Consider the following 20,105-nt stretch of genomic DNA (forward strand, 5'->3'; position numbering starts at 1 on the left):
TCATCGAGTTGCGATAGAAACCAAAATATCTACAGTGGCATGCAGGATCTGATAAATAAAAGATAAGGAAGCATCTCCCTGGATTTACCTGGAGCTGCTGCAGCTCTCTGATGTTGCTTTCACACTGACCAATCATCTCTCTCATCTGGTTCTCGTGTTTCTGCTGCTGGTGCAGCCTCTCCGCCTTCTGCCGCTTCTCCTCCTGCTGGGAAAACTACAGAAGAACATAGGGAATGAGGTTTTTTTTCTAAAGATTATGTTTTGGGACATTTTTTTATTCATAGGACAGCTTAAGAGAGACAGGAAATATGAGGAGAAGAGAGTGGGGGATGCAGAAGAGGGCAGGAGTCGAGCCTGCAGTCGCTGCATCTAGGACTGTAGCCTCTAAACCAGCACCCCACATAGATAACCTACATACTTGCATAAGAAGTGAGAAAAAAAAACCTGTGCCAACCCTACCTGTTTAACCTTCTCCCTGTCCTCAGAGGAGCTGCCCGTTGAGTTGATGCGTAGACTCTTCTTAAACATGGCCATGCGCGTCTTGGCTTCGCCTCGCTGGATCTTAGGCATTCGGCTCTTCTCCTGCTGCTGCCGAGCTTTCAGGATCTCAATCATTCGCTGATTGTAGCACTGCATCTGTTCCTGCTCCTGGAGTGACACAAGAAACAAGCACTTTCATTTGATGTGTATTTTAGCAAATATATATATATAGTACGTTAACAATGCTGAAGACACAAAGATGGAAGCTATGCAGAACACAGTAGCCTGAACATAAACTTTTGTTGGACCTAGACAGTTAATTTCTTACTCACAGCTTGGTATACTTAAAAACCACAGATTAGTGGGTGTAGTACGATGGGTTGCAATCACAGACTGTATAAAAAGATGAACGACATGACAGCTCCCTAAAAGTGAAGCCAAAACAATGCCAGCGCCCCCTGCTGACTGGCTGCAGTATAGGTCATAAAGCCCGCCTCCTCCATGTTAACGGATGGGACATGAGTCAAATTATGAAATCAAAATACAAACCAAATACATTTTTCTCAAACATGGTTTCTGTCATTATAGTAAGTTCTTATCATGCTGATTTACGTCCAAGTGTTAATATTGCTGACAAGTTTATTTAATTAGTTTTTTTTGATGCTGTAAAAAGGATGATTGACAGCTTGACAAATATGGCTCCTGCAGCCGATCTGTTCCGGATTAGCAGAGTAGAAGAGGAACGGCGAGAGGAGACATAACTAAAACAATCACTACAGTCATTGAAGTTTACATATCTGTGAACGTCTGCGTCAGACCAACACAAGAAGCTGTTCTGCTGTTAAACACGTCGACATGCAGGAACCTGTTTTTTACGCTAAGTTAAGTGTATATTTGGGTTAGCGGAAGTGGCTATGGCAGCTCCACCCGCCGATCTCTACTGTGAAACTCTGGCTCCAAATGACGTCACCATCGCAAGATGGCAGCGCCCGTCACAAGGGGCTATTTCAGCATCAATTTAATTTAATAAGAGCAGATCGAGACGCGTCGTCCATATATATATATATATATACAGTCATTGGTTGCAACCAACTGATTTACCTTCTCATGCTTTTTGAGGAGCTGATGCCTCTGGAGGAAGTACTGGTCTTTCAGCTGCTGCTTCAATAACTGGTGTCTCTCGTAGAGGTTCTTCTCCTCCATGTCCCATATCGTAGCTTCTCGCTCTAAACAGTAAACAAAACAAAACAGTATGTCAATACTATAAAACTATTTAGAACAATATGACTTCAGGGTCATTTGATCAGGTGGTGCGTAACAGTTCCTGTACCTCTGACTAGCTGGTGTTTCCTGTTAAGGCATTCCCTCTCCGTCTCTGCGATCTCCCTCTTGTTGTTGGAGATGATTCTCTGCAGCGTCGTGTCCAGGTAGTTCTTCTGAGCTGCCAAGAATTTGTTCTCCTAAAATATAGCAAAGAGGAAGACATGAAGGGAGGAAAGGGATGGCTAAAACAGGAGATACAACTTAGGCTGTCATGTATTTACCCCACTAAAAAAATAGATTGGAGTGGGAGGTTAATATATGTGATATGTAGGAATGCATGAAAATACCATTCAAACAGCTTACCTCTGTGACCTTCATCTCTTGGAAGGAATTCATCTTCTGCTTCAGGGATTCTTTACGCTGACTTCTGGGCAGTTTATCAACAGAATGTTTTACCTGTACACACACATAGATAAAGATTTAAATATGACAAAAAGTACATGACTGAAAGCTTCTTTCCCCACATCCTTTTATGAAGTTTCTTTTCCCCACACACATAAAGTTAGGAACCATACCTCCTTTTTCTTGTGTTTTAACTGATCCTGGAATTTGTGGTGATCCCGCTCCTGCTCCCCTTTGATGCGTTTGGTTTCATCTTTGAGTCGAACATTGTGGTCTGCCTCCATCTTCTCAATAGTCTGCTTCTGGTGCTTCTCCAGGTTCTCCAGCTCCACATCATAGTGCTTCTTCTTGGCCTAGAATGCATCAAAAAAGAAACAGCAACAAAACATCACTGCAGTGTTTTGTATGTAAAACTTCAAACTGTAGTCTTACTAGATATACCTAATACAATGAAATGTGTGTTTGTGTCGGTGACTCACATTCATCTCCTGGTCAAAACGTCTGTGCATTTGTTCTCTCTGTGTCTCTAGTTTATCGTTGAGACCAGCCTGAGCGCGGTGCTCCTCCTTCTGCATCAAACGGAGGTCACGCAGCTCCTGACGTCTGAAAATATACAGAATTATATTTAACATATATAAAGCTTTAATTTAACAACTTAGAACAACAAGCAACTACAACAAAAACCTTTCAGTAACTATGGTAACAGAATTTATTCTTCTAGAAAAGGTATATGGTGAAAAATCTGAAATGTGTCTTCTCTCAACCAATAAAGAGAGTGTGTTTGTATCCTTGTTTGATTGACAGCTAAGATTTGATTTGAAGTGTGTTGCTCTTGTGATGTGTGGCAGGCTGTTGTCTGTCTGTTCTTCATTTAAAACAATAAAGGTGCTGCTAAATGCAAACACCAGAGCCAAAAAATATCAAACATAGCCTGAAACTCTCCCTTTAAAGGGGACATATTTTAGCTATGCAATCAATGTTCTATTATTCTAATGTGTTGTTGAATCACGTTGGTAAAGCTTGTTTTGTTTTAAAAATTGTCTACATATTTAATATAATGCCTCTTTTTCCTCCTGAAACGAACAAGCCGTTTTGCCATTCAAAGGTCAGACCTTAGCCACGATTGGCTGACTGTATTTGGAGTGGCCGTGTGCGATCCCATGTGGGGGAGCGGCCGCACTGCACTGTCATTCCAAAGTTGTTGAAAACATGGCTGCTCTAGGATCGGTTATACGGCCTTATATCTACGAGCCAGAATCGCCAGGAGGTATCGGAATGGTAAGCTGAAATCTTGACGACTTGACTACAAGCTAGCGCAAGAAGGCAGCCTGAGGGGAATGATTGTGAATGTCGGTGAATGACGATTGGTTGATGTCAGCAAAATCAAAGTTCTATGTAGAAACCTGCAGCTGTTCTGAACGGCTCATTTCAGAGGTGACCCTTTTAAAAATGTCATTCTGGAAAAACAGAAGAATGCAGTTTTCACTTTTTCACTGTGAACAATAAACACCCCAAAATGTGAAACCCATGCAAATATGAGAACATCCATCCATCCTGGTTTTTTTCCTCACAAGAAAGCACAGACCATGTCATATCAAATTTACTGTGCAGATATGTATGCTGACTTTAAATCTATGCACACTGAAATTAAGTCATTAGGTTTAAAAGTTTGATCCAAGTCTGATGTTGTTTCTGTAATTACACATGCAATACCAACTGTCTACCACTAGATGGCAGGAGTAATGCACCATGAGCTGCTACGGGGGGTTCAAAGGAAGTTCAGTGTGTTAAACTCTGTTATTGTACAAATTGTCAATTGGAAAAGAAAAAGAAATGTATGTCATTGGACTGTGTTGGTCCTTTTATGTGAACTTTATTCATCTAGTCTCCCTACAGCAAATAGTGCTAACCTTTAACTACAGCTAACCTTTCTTTAGTCTGATCCAAAAGACACTTCAGAGACATTTATTTTCCTCTTTTTTCATGGACTGCATATAAAGAAACCGTTACCTAAATAGGTTTTTTTCCATAACAGTTTGGATATTTTAAGCCAAATCTCAAGGGACTAAAGCCAAGCTAAAGTATTTAGAGTAAAAACAGGCCACTAATCACTGATAGACCCCTGAGAGATCCCAGGGAAAGAAAACTGATTATTTTTCCATAAATAAAAGAAGAAACAAGACAGAAGGAGACATGGAGAGCACATATGTCAAACTCTGCTTCGATGGTGATTAGCTATATTTCATATATAAGTTTGAATGCTGAATGCCATCCACTTACCTCAGGAATCTCATCTCCTCGTCTTTCTTCTCATCGTCCCTGATGATCTTGGAGGTGGTCACGCTCACCTCTACGCCGTCAATAACAAACTTCCTGGTTCGCTTCAGAGTCTTACTGGAGAAGTCCTGAGAGGCAGACAGAGAGGGACAAAGGTCATGAGGAAGGATGGGATTAAATCAGACATCAAATCTTGTGTACATGCATTATATGTGTTTGAACTGCTAGAGTAAACTCAACTCTTAGTATCTGTTAGTGTCAGAGACATGTTGAGATGCTAGGAGTATGTGGGTGGAAGTAAGCAATGAAACAGGAAATTGCTAACTGTGTCAAAGAGTTAAAGTGGTTTTAAGCCTTCTCACAATGCAAATTTCATGGAACAAAACTAACACAGAAGAGGTAGACACAATGTCTTGTGCCTACGTTCTCCAAAATGCAACTCAATAGCTCTGTCGGAGATTCTGTGTTATGCTAGTAGCGGCTAAAGTTGCCTTAAGCTAGCTGCTAGCCTTAAGCAGAGATGATGAAAGGGCTAGAAATGTCAACTGCACTCACTTGGATCTGAACTCTTTCTGAATTATATAACAGATCTGTTATATAACAGACTGAAGTGACAATATTTAAGGCGACTTTTATGTGTAAATGAAGTAGAATTGCTTTTAAATATGTGTTTTTGTTATTCCTAATGTAGTCTTTGAAGTAGAGGCAGCTGTGGGTTAATGTGTGTTGACAAAGGCATTAATATTCCTGTCAGTCTGGTTCTACTGTAACAATCAGCAAGATGATCCATCTGTCACTGTCATGGGGAGCGCCATCCAGGAAGTAACTCCGTCTTATAACACAACCTCATCCAGTAAATACGTCACAATGTGACTTTGCTTTTTTGAACTCTTTAACAATGCTCAACGAGAGCCAAGTTTAACCACAGTCAAATTTGTAAGTTTGAGTAAATTGGTTGTTAAACTAATTAAACTGTTTACCTTGTTACTAGAACCCTCATTATTCAGAAATTAAACCTATTAGTCAATCAAGAGCGATCCATTTCTGATCATTGGCCTACTAAAAACAGACCAATGACCTTTTTCTTCGCTCCCAAATAAAAGTTGATCAAACTCTTATTCTTATTTTGAAGGGATAAACAACACAGAACAAGTCAATTTAAGTTTGTCTCAGGACGTCACACATTACATTTTAATATGAATCAGAGCCTAATCACTATTTACAGATATTCTACAAAGAAATGTAGAATCTGTAGGCAGGGACGTGGATTTTTAGGGATAGCAAGTGTTGTGCTAACAATCTGTTCTAGATTAAAAATTCAACTCGAGACAAATTCCCTTGACGCTTCGTCATGAAAGTCGTACAGCATTTAGATTTCCTGACTTCCTCGAATGCATTCCGACCTCTGTTCAACAAACGAGCATTTTAAAAGTGGTTTTCTTCTCCTCTTGAGGACAGAAGCTTCATTATGACTTTTTACTATTCTGTAAATCACAAGAAAAACAGATTATTTTTCTGTAAATAATGCAGAATACAGAAAAGGAAGTCTTAACCGGAAGTCATTTATTCCTAGTCGTTGGCTACAGAGCCTTACCCGAACTTGTAATAAAAACGGACACAAGTGTTATGGCTAACAAAGCACATGATGTTGTGGGGTTACATTTCCCGTGTCCCCTATCTAAATTGGCCTCTGTGGACAATATTTACAAAACTGATGGCACAGTTTACGCTGCAAACACTGGGTAGCTCAAACACTGGATGTTTTTAATTTCCTGGTTCATCAATAGTTTATATAGAAAGGATAGGAAAGGAAAAACACACAGCAAACTCTTTACAGCCGGGCCAAAAGACAACATATAAAAGCGTGAGGCTACTGCAACACACGGCAGCTACTGGAAGCTACTTTTGTACTGTATTGTACTTTTGTTTCCGTTTCTAAATTGCTGACGCATTTACAATAGCAATAAATCTATGTGCCTGCGTGTTAGAGTGTGTTATTAAGGGCACACTGGCATTATAATCAGAGGACATGTGGGTCATCCTCTGGCTCAGCAGCATCGTTTGTGGCACCACGTGACTGTGCTTACTTCCTATTAGGCGTCATTCACAAAAACCACACACAGCTCTCCTGTGCACACACTGATGCAGAAACACACACACACACACACACACATACAAAAGTGAGTGTCACAAACAACAAAGATGGCCCATTCACTCTGACTGCAGCCTGCTGGCCGAGTCGCATGCTGAATAATCTGTTCTGGAAAAACTTAACGCACCGCAAACAGACACTGCTCCACACGCAGTCAATAGGATTTCAGTCGTGGTCAGTCCATAAGCATCCAGAAGCAGCAGAGCGACAATGAGCAGCATAGAAACTTCCATTCACACTGCTGAATACTGAACTGTGCCCACACAAAGGGCACCGATTGTCCTGATGAACGGCAAATGTTGCATATTTTGCTGCAGAAAGGCTGAGTGTCTCATGATAAAGTGGTCTCTCTCTTCTCTGCCTTCCACTTCTTAACGTCTCTTCCTCACTAGGACAGGCAGGCTAAGCACAAAATGTGGTGACTGATAACTTAAGACTCTACGAGTTGGAGGGATTCTCCTTTTTCAATAGCTTATAACTTTAATAGTTGTGTCTATATGGCACTTTTTCAGAAACAGTGTTTTACATGCATGAAGACAGAAAAGCAATGCAGGGATGAAAGCGAGAAAGTGTCACTTAGCAATGCAGTTAGTGCCCTGGACAATGTTAAATGTGGATGTAAAAACAGAATGCATAGCAAACAGGCAAAGGTTGATAGTATAAAGTATATGATTTAAGAACTATAAGCAGCTTTATAAAGTGTGTGTTTCCAGGAGTGATTAAAAGTGGTAATCTCAAAGATCTCAGTTCCGTTCTCTTTGGCGGCACCTATGGTGATAAACGGTAATTGCAGGAGCACACTTCCCAGATATCCAGACAGTGTTGCATGTGTGACGTTCACGGTTGGCTCTGGTTGTAACTCTTGATTTTCCTCGCTAATGGTCGCTTTCCTTTTTAGACTGTTTGCCTTCATCTGAGCGTCAAGTTTGTTTCTTTTTCTTTGGATTTTCACTTATTTTTGAAGTTGTATCTGTAGTCATCCATCTTTTCTTTGTTTGTTCAGCCATAGTAGATTACTGTTTACTCGCAACACCTGCAGAGACCGTAAAAGCAGCCGCTTAGCTCCGCCTACCCTCTCTGGCAGACCAACCACTGCTGGGTGATGGAAACGCGTCACTAACTGGGCGCTGCTTGTGATTTTTTCTGCGAATGTCCCCACAGACACGCAGTCAGTAATACTGCAAATGCAAAGGCTTTCATCAGTGGGCCATAGGCTCAATCACCATTGTGTTACCTCATTCAGCCATAGATAGTGACTTAATGAAAATCTTTGAGATAAGGACGTTATAGTAGTCAGCACGCCTCATCTTTTACGCTAATAAACCTCTTAAAACCCATTAGATTGTGTCAAAAAGTTTTGTCTCATGAGGTTTCGAGGACAATTCAGAGATGTAGCTTTTCCCTTTTACGACCCTTTTTTTAATATACTAAAAATGTTTGTCATAAATCATGAGGAATTAAAAAATCAATCTTGTGGGGTTTAAGCGCTTTAACTAGTAACTTTCTCTGTATCCTCCCTGATTGAAATGTGCACTGCGAGCCAAATGGAAGACAGACAATCCTCTGTCTCAGATGCTTAACACCCACACCCCAAAACACAACACAATGCACTTTCAGTTCCTCTGTGGGTGCCGAGAAATAGTTTTTCCAAGGAGGGGCTTTCCTACCGAGGCAGAGAGTTGTCTCTGTACCTCTTTTACACTTCAGGACTCAACTATCTCCCCCTTAGAAACACATCCCCCTTCAACACTCTAGTGAATGAAGGATAGGTCTATACTCTGGGTTCATTCATCTTTCCTGCATCAATACACCTGAACGTAAAAAAGCTATATTTCTTGCAGAATGTTTTGCTCTTTGTTGACTCACCCTTGCAGACCTTGCGATGATCTCCTTGTTGATCGACATGTCCATGCTCTCAGACGCCATGCTGTCTGAATAAGAGGAGCGTTTGGTGATAATCCCTCCATTGATATAAGGCGAGATACTCTCAGAGTTGCCTCCTGTCGATGTCCGCTCAGGGGTACCCTTATTAAAGCTCCCGTTGAGCTCAGAACGGGGTATAGGTACCGGGGTGGGTGTAGTTGATTGATCAGGAGTGGGTGTAGGAGTCATACTGGGAGCTGGTAAACCTCCGTTAGCCTTGACGCTGCTCTCTTCTTTCTCTGTCACCTGGATCTTTGGTACCACTGGATCTGTTGAGTCTATGATGATGTCGACCTGTTCCTCAGATGCTTCTTCCTGGGGGAGAGATGGTGTCTGTTCGGTCCTTTCTGTCTCTGGTGTCTCCTCAGCAACCTAAAAATCAATATTTAGCATTATTAGTGAGGATAAATCACATTCTTAAGGAACACACATCAACAAGGCACTGTAATATTTAATTCTCTAATTATCGTACCTTCTCCTCCTCTGGTGTTGGCGTATTCTTTCCATCCTCAATCCCAGAATCCGAGCTGGAAGTCTTCGTCGAGGCCTCGCTCTCAGATTTCTCAGACTCAATAGTGACTTCATCGGCCAGTTTGTCCTCAGACTCCTCCTGAGCTTTCGGAGGGGGGTTCTGCCGTGGTAGGGGAATGGGGACCACCATGACGGAGCCTGGCTCTTCCTCTGTTGGCGATTCAGGCTCCGACCCCTTCCTGGGGAGAGGTACTGATGTGGTTGGAGAGGGCGTGGTGGGGCTCGGGGTGTCCGCAGACTGGTCTCCTTCAAAACTGGTCTGACTGGTCTGGCATGGCTCCTTTCCTGGAGACTAAAGGAATCAAAGGAGGGAGAGGAGAGGTGTTGTTATGCACTGATGTGACAAGTCATTAAAGTCATTGTTGGTCTCTCAAATGTAAAGTACAACAGAAATCCCATTTGGTCATCAATCATTTTAATATGTTTTAAAATAAAATCTTAATGTTTCCATTATTTAAAGGAAAAAAGGAGATCAAAACGTTTACATGCTCTTTCACCTGCTCTAGCTGTGCATCTAGCCTGAAAGCTAACATTATCAGTGCACGATTGCCAGGTGAATGCTTGTTTAGTCGCCAATTTAGCAAATAAGGTGCAGGACAAGACATGTACCTATGATAGGAAGGAGACTTCAGCAACAGAGCTAATGCGGTGTAGCATGCTGTTGTCCACCCTCTTCTCTGCCCATGCTAGAACACTGGCCGTAATGTTTTCAACCTCTGTATGCAGCCCAAAATGCTAATTGCTTTAGTGCTTCAGGCGTCCCACCATCACCTGCTGCAAACCTTCACTTAAAGTAAGAATGCAGTCATTCCTGCTAAACTCCTGCACTGCTACTTGTTACTGTTGCTGAGACGGCTATCTAATCTGCAATAAGTACACTAATGACTACAAGGCTTAAGGCCCGTGTAAATCATGACTGACAACCAGGGACAGGGAGTTCTTGATAATTACTACCAAGAAATGTGGGTGAATTGCGTGGGCTGTGGCCTCTGTACATGGGCTCTACCAACTGAGCTAAACCAGCACCCAATGGGTTAACTATGTTAAATTAAGTGGTTTTTATTATTATTAATTCAGTGCTACATAGAATGCAATTTTAATTGCGGTCTCATGTTCAAACCTGCCAAAGCATGTAAAACCATATCAACATAAATAAGTAGGGGTGATAAAGCCTAGAATTTTTAATTAGGTGCATTCATTTTTTTAAATGTATATTTATTTGCGTTTCTTTTTTTTGTTCTTATTTTGTTTCTTTAGTTGTTTCTAATAATGAAAAGTGACTTTGACTACCATGAAAAGCTCTATACAAATAAAATGTATTATTATTATTTGTAATATTATATAACTGATTTTAAGTCTTTTTGAACACCTGAAGTTACCCTGCCAAAGAAAAGTTTGACAGTTGAAAAATAGTTTGTACATGACCTTCCAATTCAGGCTAAGAACGTAACAAATATGACACAAAATACTTTATAGAAAACATAATTGCAAACCCGAAATAAAATCCCAAGTACCAGAAAAGGTTTGTATCATAGAATCAGCCTTAAAACTAATTAAAAGCACTCTAAGATTATTTTTATTCTGCTGGTGGTTTTTAAACTGTCAGAGAAAACATTAATAATACTAAATAAATGATTGTAATTGCTGATGTTTTAGGGTATATTAGACAAAGGAAAAGCATAACGTTTCTGCAAAAAGAGGCCATTTACACAATTCTAAATCAAATCAAAGAAAGTCCCAGACATGTGACAGACAGTGAATTTCTACGGTCTGTAATTATAAACACCACAGGACATGTTATTTCATAATTACGTGGACAGCTAACCGTCAAACTGAGCCGCTCTGTTTCCCTGAAATGCCTCTCTGCTGTCCTCCAGCAGAGGTAAACAACACCATCAGACATCTTTATGGTCAGGTTCAGCCTTTCTAATGTCTCAGCAAACATCTCTGTCTGACTGTGCGTGATATAGAGGAAGACATAAACTGCTTGGCTGGCTCTCAGGGCCTTGTAACTGTTTGTTTCAAAATATTGCTTTGTGCGTACCCTTGTGCCCTCGCTGGCAGAGAGGAGGAAACAGATCATATTTAACTGAACAGAGGGTTGAGAAATCTGATGTTTAGAGTGAAATAAATGTTTTTCTTGCAGCTCAAAAATCTAAACTACAATAACAAATAAGTAATTAACTCAATTCATTCATCTAAAACACTCATTGTCTTTTGAGTTTGATCTGGGAAAACTCCTGAAACACAGGAAATGATGAGTCATGAGTTAAGTCTTCTTTTCAGTAAACAGAGAGGGAAAAAGCAGAACTGCATGAACCCAACTTAATCCAAAGACCAACAATGTTTAGTTTGAAAAAGGCAGCAACGAGGGCTTTGCCAAATTAAAAAGTGCACCGTCACCAGACTGGAGCCAAGTTCTTCACCTCAATAAATTCTGATGTCATCACTCTAACTGTTGACATTAAGGGAGGAAGAGATAAGTGGGCAAACATTCGTCTTCATGCAGAGAAAAACATCCACATTTAACACATGACCAACACATTCGTCAGGTCACAGCTTCCTGTTTTTAAGAGCATTTTTAGGAGTCTTCCATCACTGGTGTACGGCGCAGCGTTTGTCTTTAGTTAAGGGTCACTTTGTAGCAACAGAACATTGTCTGACTTTAAATAATTTACACTATGAGGGGTCGAGAGGGGACGTGTTCCTATACAGGACCGAGGCGGAGGACAGCACCTATATTTAACCACGTGTGGGTGTGGGTGAATGCCAGGATTCCGGTTTCTGTTCCTTTGTTTTTGCACAGGGTGAGCGGTGAAGTGTACTCTCATACTGTGTCACTTTCTAATCTTATGCTCGCTGTTGATTTATGAATCGCCTCTGCAGAATGGACCCTGAGTCATTCTGCAGGAAGGCCGTGTTATAACCAAAAAATGCTGTTCAAAGGGGTCAAAAGGCAAAGTTTAAAAGCAGAGGAAGTGAAGAGTTATGGGTGCTTACTGGGGTAATTGCATGCCTTTGTATGAATATGGGAGTTCAAACTTAATTGTGATGACACAAAACAAAGCTGCTTGTGAGATCGCTCCAACTACTGTCCCATTTTTAACCTCATGAGCCGACTGCTTAAAGCCAACAAACCTTTCAAAATACTGGACGAGCAGGGACGGCCCACTCACTCCTTTAGGAAACAAACAATGTAGAAAATGAAAGGACAGAGGAAAAAAAAAAAAAGATCCAGGTTAGGTACCACAGTGAGCTCCATGGCGTCGTCCTCCTCTCCTTCCTCTCTATTGTCCTCGATTTCCTCCATGACCTCAGCCTTGGCCTCGGCCACCAGCTCCCGCAGCGGGCGGTTGGTCGTCACCGATCGCACAAAGGGGTGCTGCGGACACGAGGGACAGAGGAGAGATGGTTAATTAATCATCAGTTGAAATAAAATTGGTGGTTAAATAGGAAGACATATTACAACTTCTTGTTTTATTTCCCCTCTGAATGAGGTCGTTGACATTATTTTCACTACAGAGCATTTTGCAGTAGCATGTACAAAGAGGGAGAGAAACTGAAAGGCTTGGTATGACCACAGGATAAACACCCATAAACCACAAAGCTTTTTCTTGGAAGTAAGGAGAACACATTATCGATTCATTGGAGCATCATAAGCCTATTAAAGTGTTGCTTGAGGGATGCTAAAAATGACGCCAATTAAGCCAATGTGAAACAGGTTAAAGGCTGTGAATAATGTGAAATTACTGTAAATACAAGTCACTCTTTCAAGAGAAAAAAAAGCATGGAAGTAGAGGAAAGAATCAATTAGAAATGTTGGGGAAAATGAAGTTGTTTTAAAACATGGAGCTGTTAGCGGCTCGGCTTCAGAGCTACTTTCACTGAAAAAGAAACTCTATCTGCCACCTGTCAGTTCCTGAACAGCTACAACAATAGCCCCCTTAACACGTTGATGTAACAGTGTGCAATCCAACATCCCGTTTCGAGCTATTTTACCTTCATCAGCGCTAAAAAGACTGTGTGTGTTTTGGCAGAGTGCAAATAAGGCGGTAATAAGTTGAGTGCACGGAGAATAAAAAGCTAAATTAAAAGTTGAGTGCTGCTGGGATCCAAGGCCGATCATCTATTATTCAGATGTTTGCTCTACAGTGTAATTTAATTGGAACAGCTGACAACAGGGGAAAAGGCTACAAGTGGTGCTGGACCATGAAGTCAGTATAAGTTGGTGTATGTGTTTGTGTGTGTGTGAATGTGTGTGTGCATGACTACAGCTGTTTGTGTGCAGGGGCTTGTCCTTGAGAAGTGCATTAGGCTTCAGCTTTTAACAGCTCCAATGACAAACAACAGTCAGCTATTGTTTAATGAGTGAGGTGGAGTTAACACAGAGTGCAAACCAAGCACTTCTACACCGTAGAGGAAATACGAATATTAGTAGAACATTTAAAAGCTATAAATATACAAAATTAAGATTGTTTATATTAAAGTAATAATCTTCATTTCAAGATTTTAATTTAAATAAATGTCTGTTAAGTCACTATCTTTCGCCGAATGGGCTAACACAATGGTGATTGAGCCCATGGCCCACTGATGAAAGCCTTTGCATTTGCAGTATTACAGACCGGGTGTCTGGTAGAAAAAAATCACGGGCAGCACCCAGTTAGGGACACGTTTTCCATCACCTAGAAGTGGTTGGTCTGCCAGAGAGGGTAGGCGGAGAGTAATCTACTAAGGCTGAACAAACAAAGATCGATGACTGCAGATACAACTTCAAAAATAAGTGAAAATCCAAAGAAAAAGAAACAAACTCGACGCTCAGATGAAAAAGGAAAGCGACCGTCAGCCGAGAAAATCAAGAGTTACAACCAGAGCCAACCGTGGACGTCACACATGCGACACGGTCTGGATATCTGGGAGGTGTGCTCCCGCAATTACCGTTTATCGCAATAGGTGCCGCCAAAGAGAACGAAACTGAGATCTGCGAGATTACCACATTAAATGCCCAAAAGAAACTTTATAATCCAAAGGGATTTAGCTCTGGTAATCTATACGGTCTGGGCTGCATGACTTTATGCATTTAATCATGAATTTAATTGGATAAAATACTGCTTAGTGTGTTTCAAGTTTGAGCAAATATACAGATTTTGGTATGTAAAATGACCACATACTGGGATGCTTGCGACTCCACTGAATGCTCCAAAAATAACTGAATGCATTCTTTAGCAGTGATGTTTTGTGATGCTTGGAAGAGGGTGTGATAGTTAATCTAGTGCTGCTGTAAGAACATGCATTTCAAGGTTCCTGTGCGTAGGCCTTATTCAACCTACTCAACAGGATCAAGTATTTGACAGATTTTCTTAGTTTTAAATTACACCACAAACACAACAAAAATTCAACCGAATCAAGTGGAACCATCTGCTCTACCAATGTAGCTCTAGAGAGAAACTAGGTAGCCAACCCATAGTTACCATTTGAGATTTCAGCTTACATTGAAGATTTTAACTGTTTATTGTGACCCTGTTTCCTTGAGGTAGATCAAACGGGGGAAAAGGGCAAACATTGTGCTGCCCTCTTAAATGTAGCTGTTTTTTGGTGGATGTGGATCAGTGGAGCAAATGTCCTCTCTTTTCGGTTTCATGTTGCTTTTAGACCCAGTGAAGCTGGTGACTTTGGGTCTTACATGCATGGTTGGGCGTGAAAAGGTTAAATGTGAACAAAATGGCCCATTAGGGGAGCACAGATGGGGGCTGGAGTATTACCTGACAGCGGGGTGTTTTTGTGGGAATAAATTTAGACTTTGACTGAGGACGTTTTTTGGGAATGTGTGGGCACTGTGGTCGGTCCTCACTTCCTTACAGGGTGTTTCAGAGGCTGGGACTCGTTTTTAGGGTAAAGGTTATAATTAGGTTTAGGTTAAGTTTGGGGCAAAGGTTGTGGTGAGGAAAGTAGCACTTTTGGTCTACATAAATTAAACTGACTTTGACTTTTATTTGCCCGAATTTTGATGTATCAGTCGGAGATTTCTACCTCATTTGTGGTGCTCATTGCATAGTTTTTATAAAATCATATATTATTTCAAGAAAAAGTCCCTTACCATTTAGAAACTCAAAGACCTCCCAGAAACTACTACTTCCCACTGAAAGATAGCTCCCATGAAAAATGCTGATAAGTCTTTCGGTGGTTTATCCAGAGAAACAGACATATTTTCTAAAAGAAGACTTTTTTATTCACGTTTTAAATGTAATTCTTTTACACTTTGAGCACTATTTCATTCACATCAATTACACTGGGGCGGTTGTCAAAACTTGGACTTTTAAACTAGAAAAAAGTCTGACATTGTCAGCCCCCTTTTCAGACGAAACTGACATAACAGTGGCATTAAAAGTACGCCGAATTAGCGACTAGCAGCTCCTGTTTTCAAAATAACCTTGAATTTACAAACAGCTATCAGGATTACTTTAATACAGTGAAAAACTTTAAAAGGTGGTGATTTTTAAGAAGGTTCTGGGAGTTTTAAGGGTCTTTTTATGGTTTGGTTTCTGAAGTTTCAGATTTCACTGAGTTGAGGCGGCTGTGGCTCAGTGGTAGAGTCGGTCGTCTCTCAATCGGAAGGTTGGGGATTCAATCCCTGACTGCCACAGTCACATGTAGAAGTGTCCTTGGGCAAGACACTGAACCCCAAAAATCCTGCTATTGGGTATGAATGGGCATAGATACTTAGATTGGAGATTGGCACTTAGGCCTTTGCTATCAGTGTGTGAATGTGTGTGAAAGCGTGAGTGTGACATGAAGTGTAAAAGCGCTTTGAGTGGTAGGAAGACGAGAAAAGAGCTATACAAGTACAGTCCGTTTACCATTTAGCTATGAATTCAAGTTTAAAAAATTAATGCTATTTGGCAGTATATTTACAGCTCCAGAAAAAATTAAGAGGCCACTGCAAAAATATGTTTTTCTCTGGTTCTAGTATTTAGAGTTTTATGTTTGTGCAAAACAAACTTTTGTTATATTGTATACAATATTTCTCCCTACTTCCATATCAAATACTCTCATTTAGCTCTTTTATCTGCAGAAGATGACGACTGGTTAAGAAAACCAAAAGATGCAAAAAATGTTCATGTTCATGTTTGAACAACAGAAGAGTTCAGAAATCAATATTCAGTGGGATAACTGGTTTTTAATTACAGCGTTCATGCGTGTTGGCATGCTCTCCACCAGTCTGTCACAGTGCTGTTGGGTGACATTCGGCCACTCTTGATGCACAAATTAAAGCAGCTCGGCTTGTGACCATCCATTTTCCTCTTGATCGCGCTCAGGAGGTTTTCAATGGGGTTCAGATTTGGATTGGGCTGGCCGTGACATGAAGTGAGAGATGCTGATTTAAGGAACATTTGGAGTGGTCTGGGAATGATCTATAGGTCACACCCACTGCATCTGCTACAACTGTTGACTGTACGGGTGTGTGGGCCAAATATAAATGCATTAAGAACTCCATAATGCACCTGTTCCCTCATTACAACTTGTGCGGTATCTTTGCATCACAACTCTCCTGCACCACCCTGGAGAGACCTTTTACTGTGACGACTTAGGGTAAAGTCTGGGTACAGGGTTGGCCTTAGATGCAGAGTTATGATATGTTCTGGCTCAGGGTGTCTGTGTCTGCACATATGAATGTTGCACAACCACTACAAAGCCCTGGCTCAGAGATAAAACAGCCAAACACTCCCATGATAAAAATCACCCAACAGATCGTCACGCTATGATCAGAAAAACATCCAATATTATACATGAATGGAAGCAATGTAAAAAACACTGCACAAAGTCAGACCATGAGAAATGTGGGAGGAGAAGCTGCACTCAGAATAATGAGTACAAGTCATCCAGATGGTCTCCGACCAGCCGCAGTGACTGATACTGTGTCATGTTGTTTTGTATACATTCCTCACAAGCACACATGTGGGACAGACACAGTGAACCTCTTCAGAGACAGTCACACAGCACTCATAATCTCCAAACACTATTATCGAGGATTCATTGCTATCTCTCTGTTCGCTTACTGCCCTACATCTGGCTTCCACACTCTGATGAATAACTGCATGACAAAGTCTGACCTAAAACTTGTCACACACACTGACGGTAAATTCCTGTAGCAGAATTTAATGCCATCATTTCACAACTATCTCCAGTAAATGCTATCTGACAGCCGTGAGGAGCGGCAGGCAAGATAAACATCTGAAACCTCCAGCGCGGCACCGAAAACCGGACCGCGCCCGTCTCTTTTCGCCCCACTGGAGAGCACATGCAGGATTCCCAGCGGGCCTGGGTCGAGGAGTTTCATCTCTGCCTCGCTGTAATTGGCCGGGGGTGCAAGCTCAGGGTTATCCAGACATGCTATTGGCTGAGGGAGGGAATGTAAATAGTTGGCATTCCCCCCTCAGCTGTGGGATACAGACAGGAAACCGTGGCTCTGAATTTTAATAGACGCTGCGCTCCGTGATTTCATCCACACCCTGTTCACTTTTTCTCTCATATTCGTGCTCGGGATTCTGGATGTTTCACTGCAAGAAAAACTGTCATCAGCACTAAAAACTACAGTTATAATAAGGAAAAAAATACAACAATTTGGGCTCTTTAAAAAGAAAAGAAATGGCAGAAAAACCTCAAACACCTCCTTTTTTCAATTACTCCATTCCACTCTTTCTCTCCTAGTCTCCTCCTGTCTCGCCACTCCTGCGCCCCACCTTCCACTCCTCTCCCCCTCACATGTCGGTGCCCTCCATGGGGCGCCACTCATCCCCCTGAGATAGATCACTCTATTCAGGTCTTAAAATAGAAGATTATGTGTGTTGGTGCAAGATAAGGACAGAGCCAGGACAATGTTCCATCATATACCAAAGTGCGGCATTGTATAACATTTGCTAGGTTAGAACTGCACATTGCATCAGAGAGGGCCTACCTCCATGAGCTGCACTGCAGTCGGACGGGTCTCTGGGTTTTTATCCAAAGCTTTCCTCAGGAAATCTTTAAACTCCGGTGACCTTGGGTGACGATAAAAAAAAACATTAATGAAAAAACCAGATATGTGATGTTGTTACATGTGGATCATCTTTGCTTTACGAAGCACAGCTGTGCACAAAGCTTTCAGCAGGGATGATGAGTCAGCTCCACATCCCCACGTCTCCTTTCAGCACCTGATAACTTCACTTCTGCTGTGCTAACATTTGCTGCTTTGGAACATCCAGACTCGTAACACTGATAGGGAAAAGTTATAGTTTGGCACTCGCTGAAGTCCGGCTTGTCTGCTGAGTCGGTGCTTAAGGTTTGGAAGAGGGCAGAAATGGACTGCAGGCAGAGAGGGGGAGGACTGCGTGATGCATCGAGTGTCTACAGCAGATGACGGGACAGTGAGTTTGCAAGAATTTTGGTGATAGATCAAAATTTAATGCCCGATGAGGCCTAGACAGAAGATATAAGCCCCTGTTGACTCTACTTATTAAAGTCTAAGCCGAAACTAACAAATCATTGTGCAAAAAAGTTTTAAAGACTTTCTGGGTAACTTAACATACTGTGAATGATTTATTTATTATTCCAGTTTTAGAGCAGATAAGTTATTTTTAATGCATGCTCACCATTTGCTTGGGTGGTCCAGGGAGGGCGGCTCTGACTTGGCGATCTTCAGCAGCACCCTCATGGGGTTGAGCTCATGGTGAGGAGGTTCAATCTGGGCCAGCTCGATCAGAGTGATTCCCAGAGACCAGATATCGGCCTTGTAGTCGTACGGAGCATCCTTCATCGTCTCGCACATTACCACCTCTGGCGCCATCCTGAGACAGAGCAAACAAAAGGTTAAATATTTAATAGAGGAACCATTACATAGCTTAGGACACTGAATTCTCCATTAAACTCAAAGGTGAACAAGTCAATGCCATTATCTTTAAAGACTCCCACCAGTGAAAATCAAGTGTTTAACCTTGTCAACATCTCCATGTGGTGTTTTTCATGTGCTACAAGACATATCAGGGACAACATGAGCAGTCATCTCCATGGCTGGGCCTGTCTGCTTTTAAACTGCAGTGTACCAAGGACAGGCTGAACAACACGTTTTCAGATTGGCAGGTTTGAGACGTCACAAACCTAAGTAGCCAATCCCGTTAATGGACGGGGTGACGCTATGCATATCATTATGTGTAACCAATGGCAACCACTTTGGCGATGCGTAAGCCAGCTGTAACTGCCATCGTAATTTTTGCAAACTCACTACTGACTACTAATGTAATCGAACTACTACTTATTACTACATTTCAAGCTAGCTGAAGCTGCGTTCTCAGTGGTCAAAAAACCCGCTAACACGTGGCCTTTATGCTTAATGGGAAAGGCTACAATCGGCATTCAGACCCAGGTCAAAAGGAACACAAAACCCATATTGACATGCTAATCTCCGTCCCCTTGCCGGTGCGATGCTATGCTCCATCGGTAACTTCTGCGACTCCTTGTCATCTCAGCTACAAATTCCGCCCGTCTCCGTCCGAACATCGTTCCAAATTTGTCGGCGCCGAGTTTGATACACAGACTGAATGATTAATAGATACAACAAAGACCTAACCACCGTAACATCTTCACTGTTTACTAACCCTGTTTTGGGTGCATTTGTGACGTCAGATGGTGACGCAGCAGAAAAGAGACTGACGGGAGGATACTCCACTTGGCATCTATAAGCGAGTCTTCCCCGGTCTGAAAAACCCGCATCTATGAACCACTTTCTGTGGGAAAGTGGTAGAAGTTTCAACAAGTTGCCACTAAACGATGGCAGAGACGTGTTTTGTTTTCACGACGGAGGGTGGTTGGAAATGTGCATAGTGGGCGGGGACTATGCAGATTCAGGAACTTTTAATGAGGGAGAAGGAGGAGATGCCTTGGGAGGATTTTTAGGTCATTAAACGTATTTTGCAGAAAAAACATATCGGACACAATTTATTATTTCAAGCAGAGCATTTTATACCTCTTAAAACATGACTGGAGCTGGTCTTTAAAACAAGCTTACGAGGCATAGTCAGGTCAGAGAGAGAAGAGACATCTCCCT

The 20,105-nt window shown here is 41.7% G+C and overlaps 1 protein-coding gene across 1 annotated transcript in view; it reads right to left on the minus strand.

The window, feature by feature from the left end:
* Positions 1-20,105, minus strand: part of stk10 (serine/threonine kinase 10) — a 51,289-nt gene that overhangs the window by 3,057 nt on the left and 28,127 nt on the right. The window contains exons 6-18 of the mRNA XM_069671951.1: positions 18,655-18,849; positions 17,982-18,063; positions 12,276-12,410; positions 8,970-9,320; positions 8,441-8,869; positions 4,426-4,550; positions 2,625-2,748; positions 2,319-2,498; positions 2,107-2,199; positions 1,811-1,940; positions 1,582-1,706; positions 460-648; positions 89-214 (exon numbers count right to left, since the gene is read on the minus strand). Coding sequence (XP_069528052.1) covers positions 89-214; positions 460-648; positions 1,582-1,706; positions 1,811-1,940; positions 2,107-2,199; positions 2,319-2,498; positions 2,625-2,748; positions 4,426-4,550; positions 8,441-8,869; positions 8,970-9,320; positions 12,276-12,410; positions 17,982-18,063; positions 18,655-18,849 — 2,284 coding nt within the window. The remainder of the gene's footprint in view (positions 1-88; positions 215-459; positions 649-1,581; positions 1,707-1,810; positions 1,941-2,106; positions 2,200-2,318; positions 2,499-2,624; positions 2,749-4,425; positions 4,551-8,440; positions 8,870-8,969; positions 9,321-12,275; positions 12,411-17,981; positions 18,064-18,654; positions 18,850-20,105) is intronic.

The sequence above is a fragment of the Semicossyphus pulcher genome, unplaced genomic scaffold, assembly GCF_022749685.1.
Source record: "Semicossyphus pulcher isolate SPU_LCO1_2020_fin unplaced genomic scaffold, fSemPul1.0.p SCAF_10, whole genome shotgun sequence".
NCBI lineage: Eukaryota > Metazoa > Chordata > Actinopteri > Labriformes > Labridae > Semicossyphus > Semicossyphus pulcher.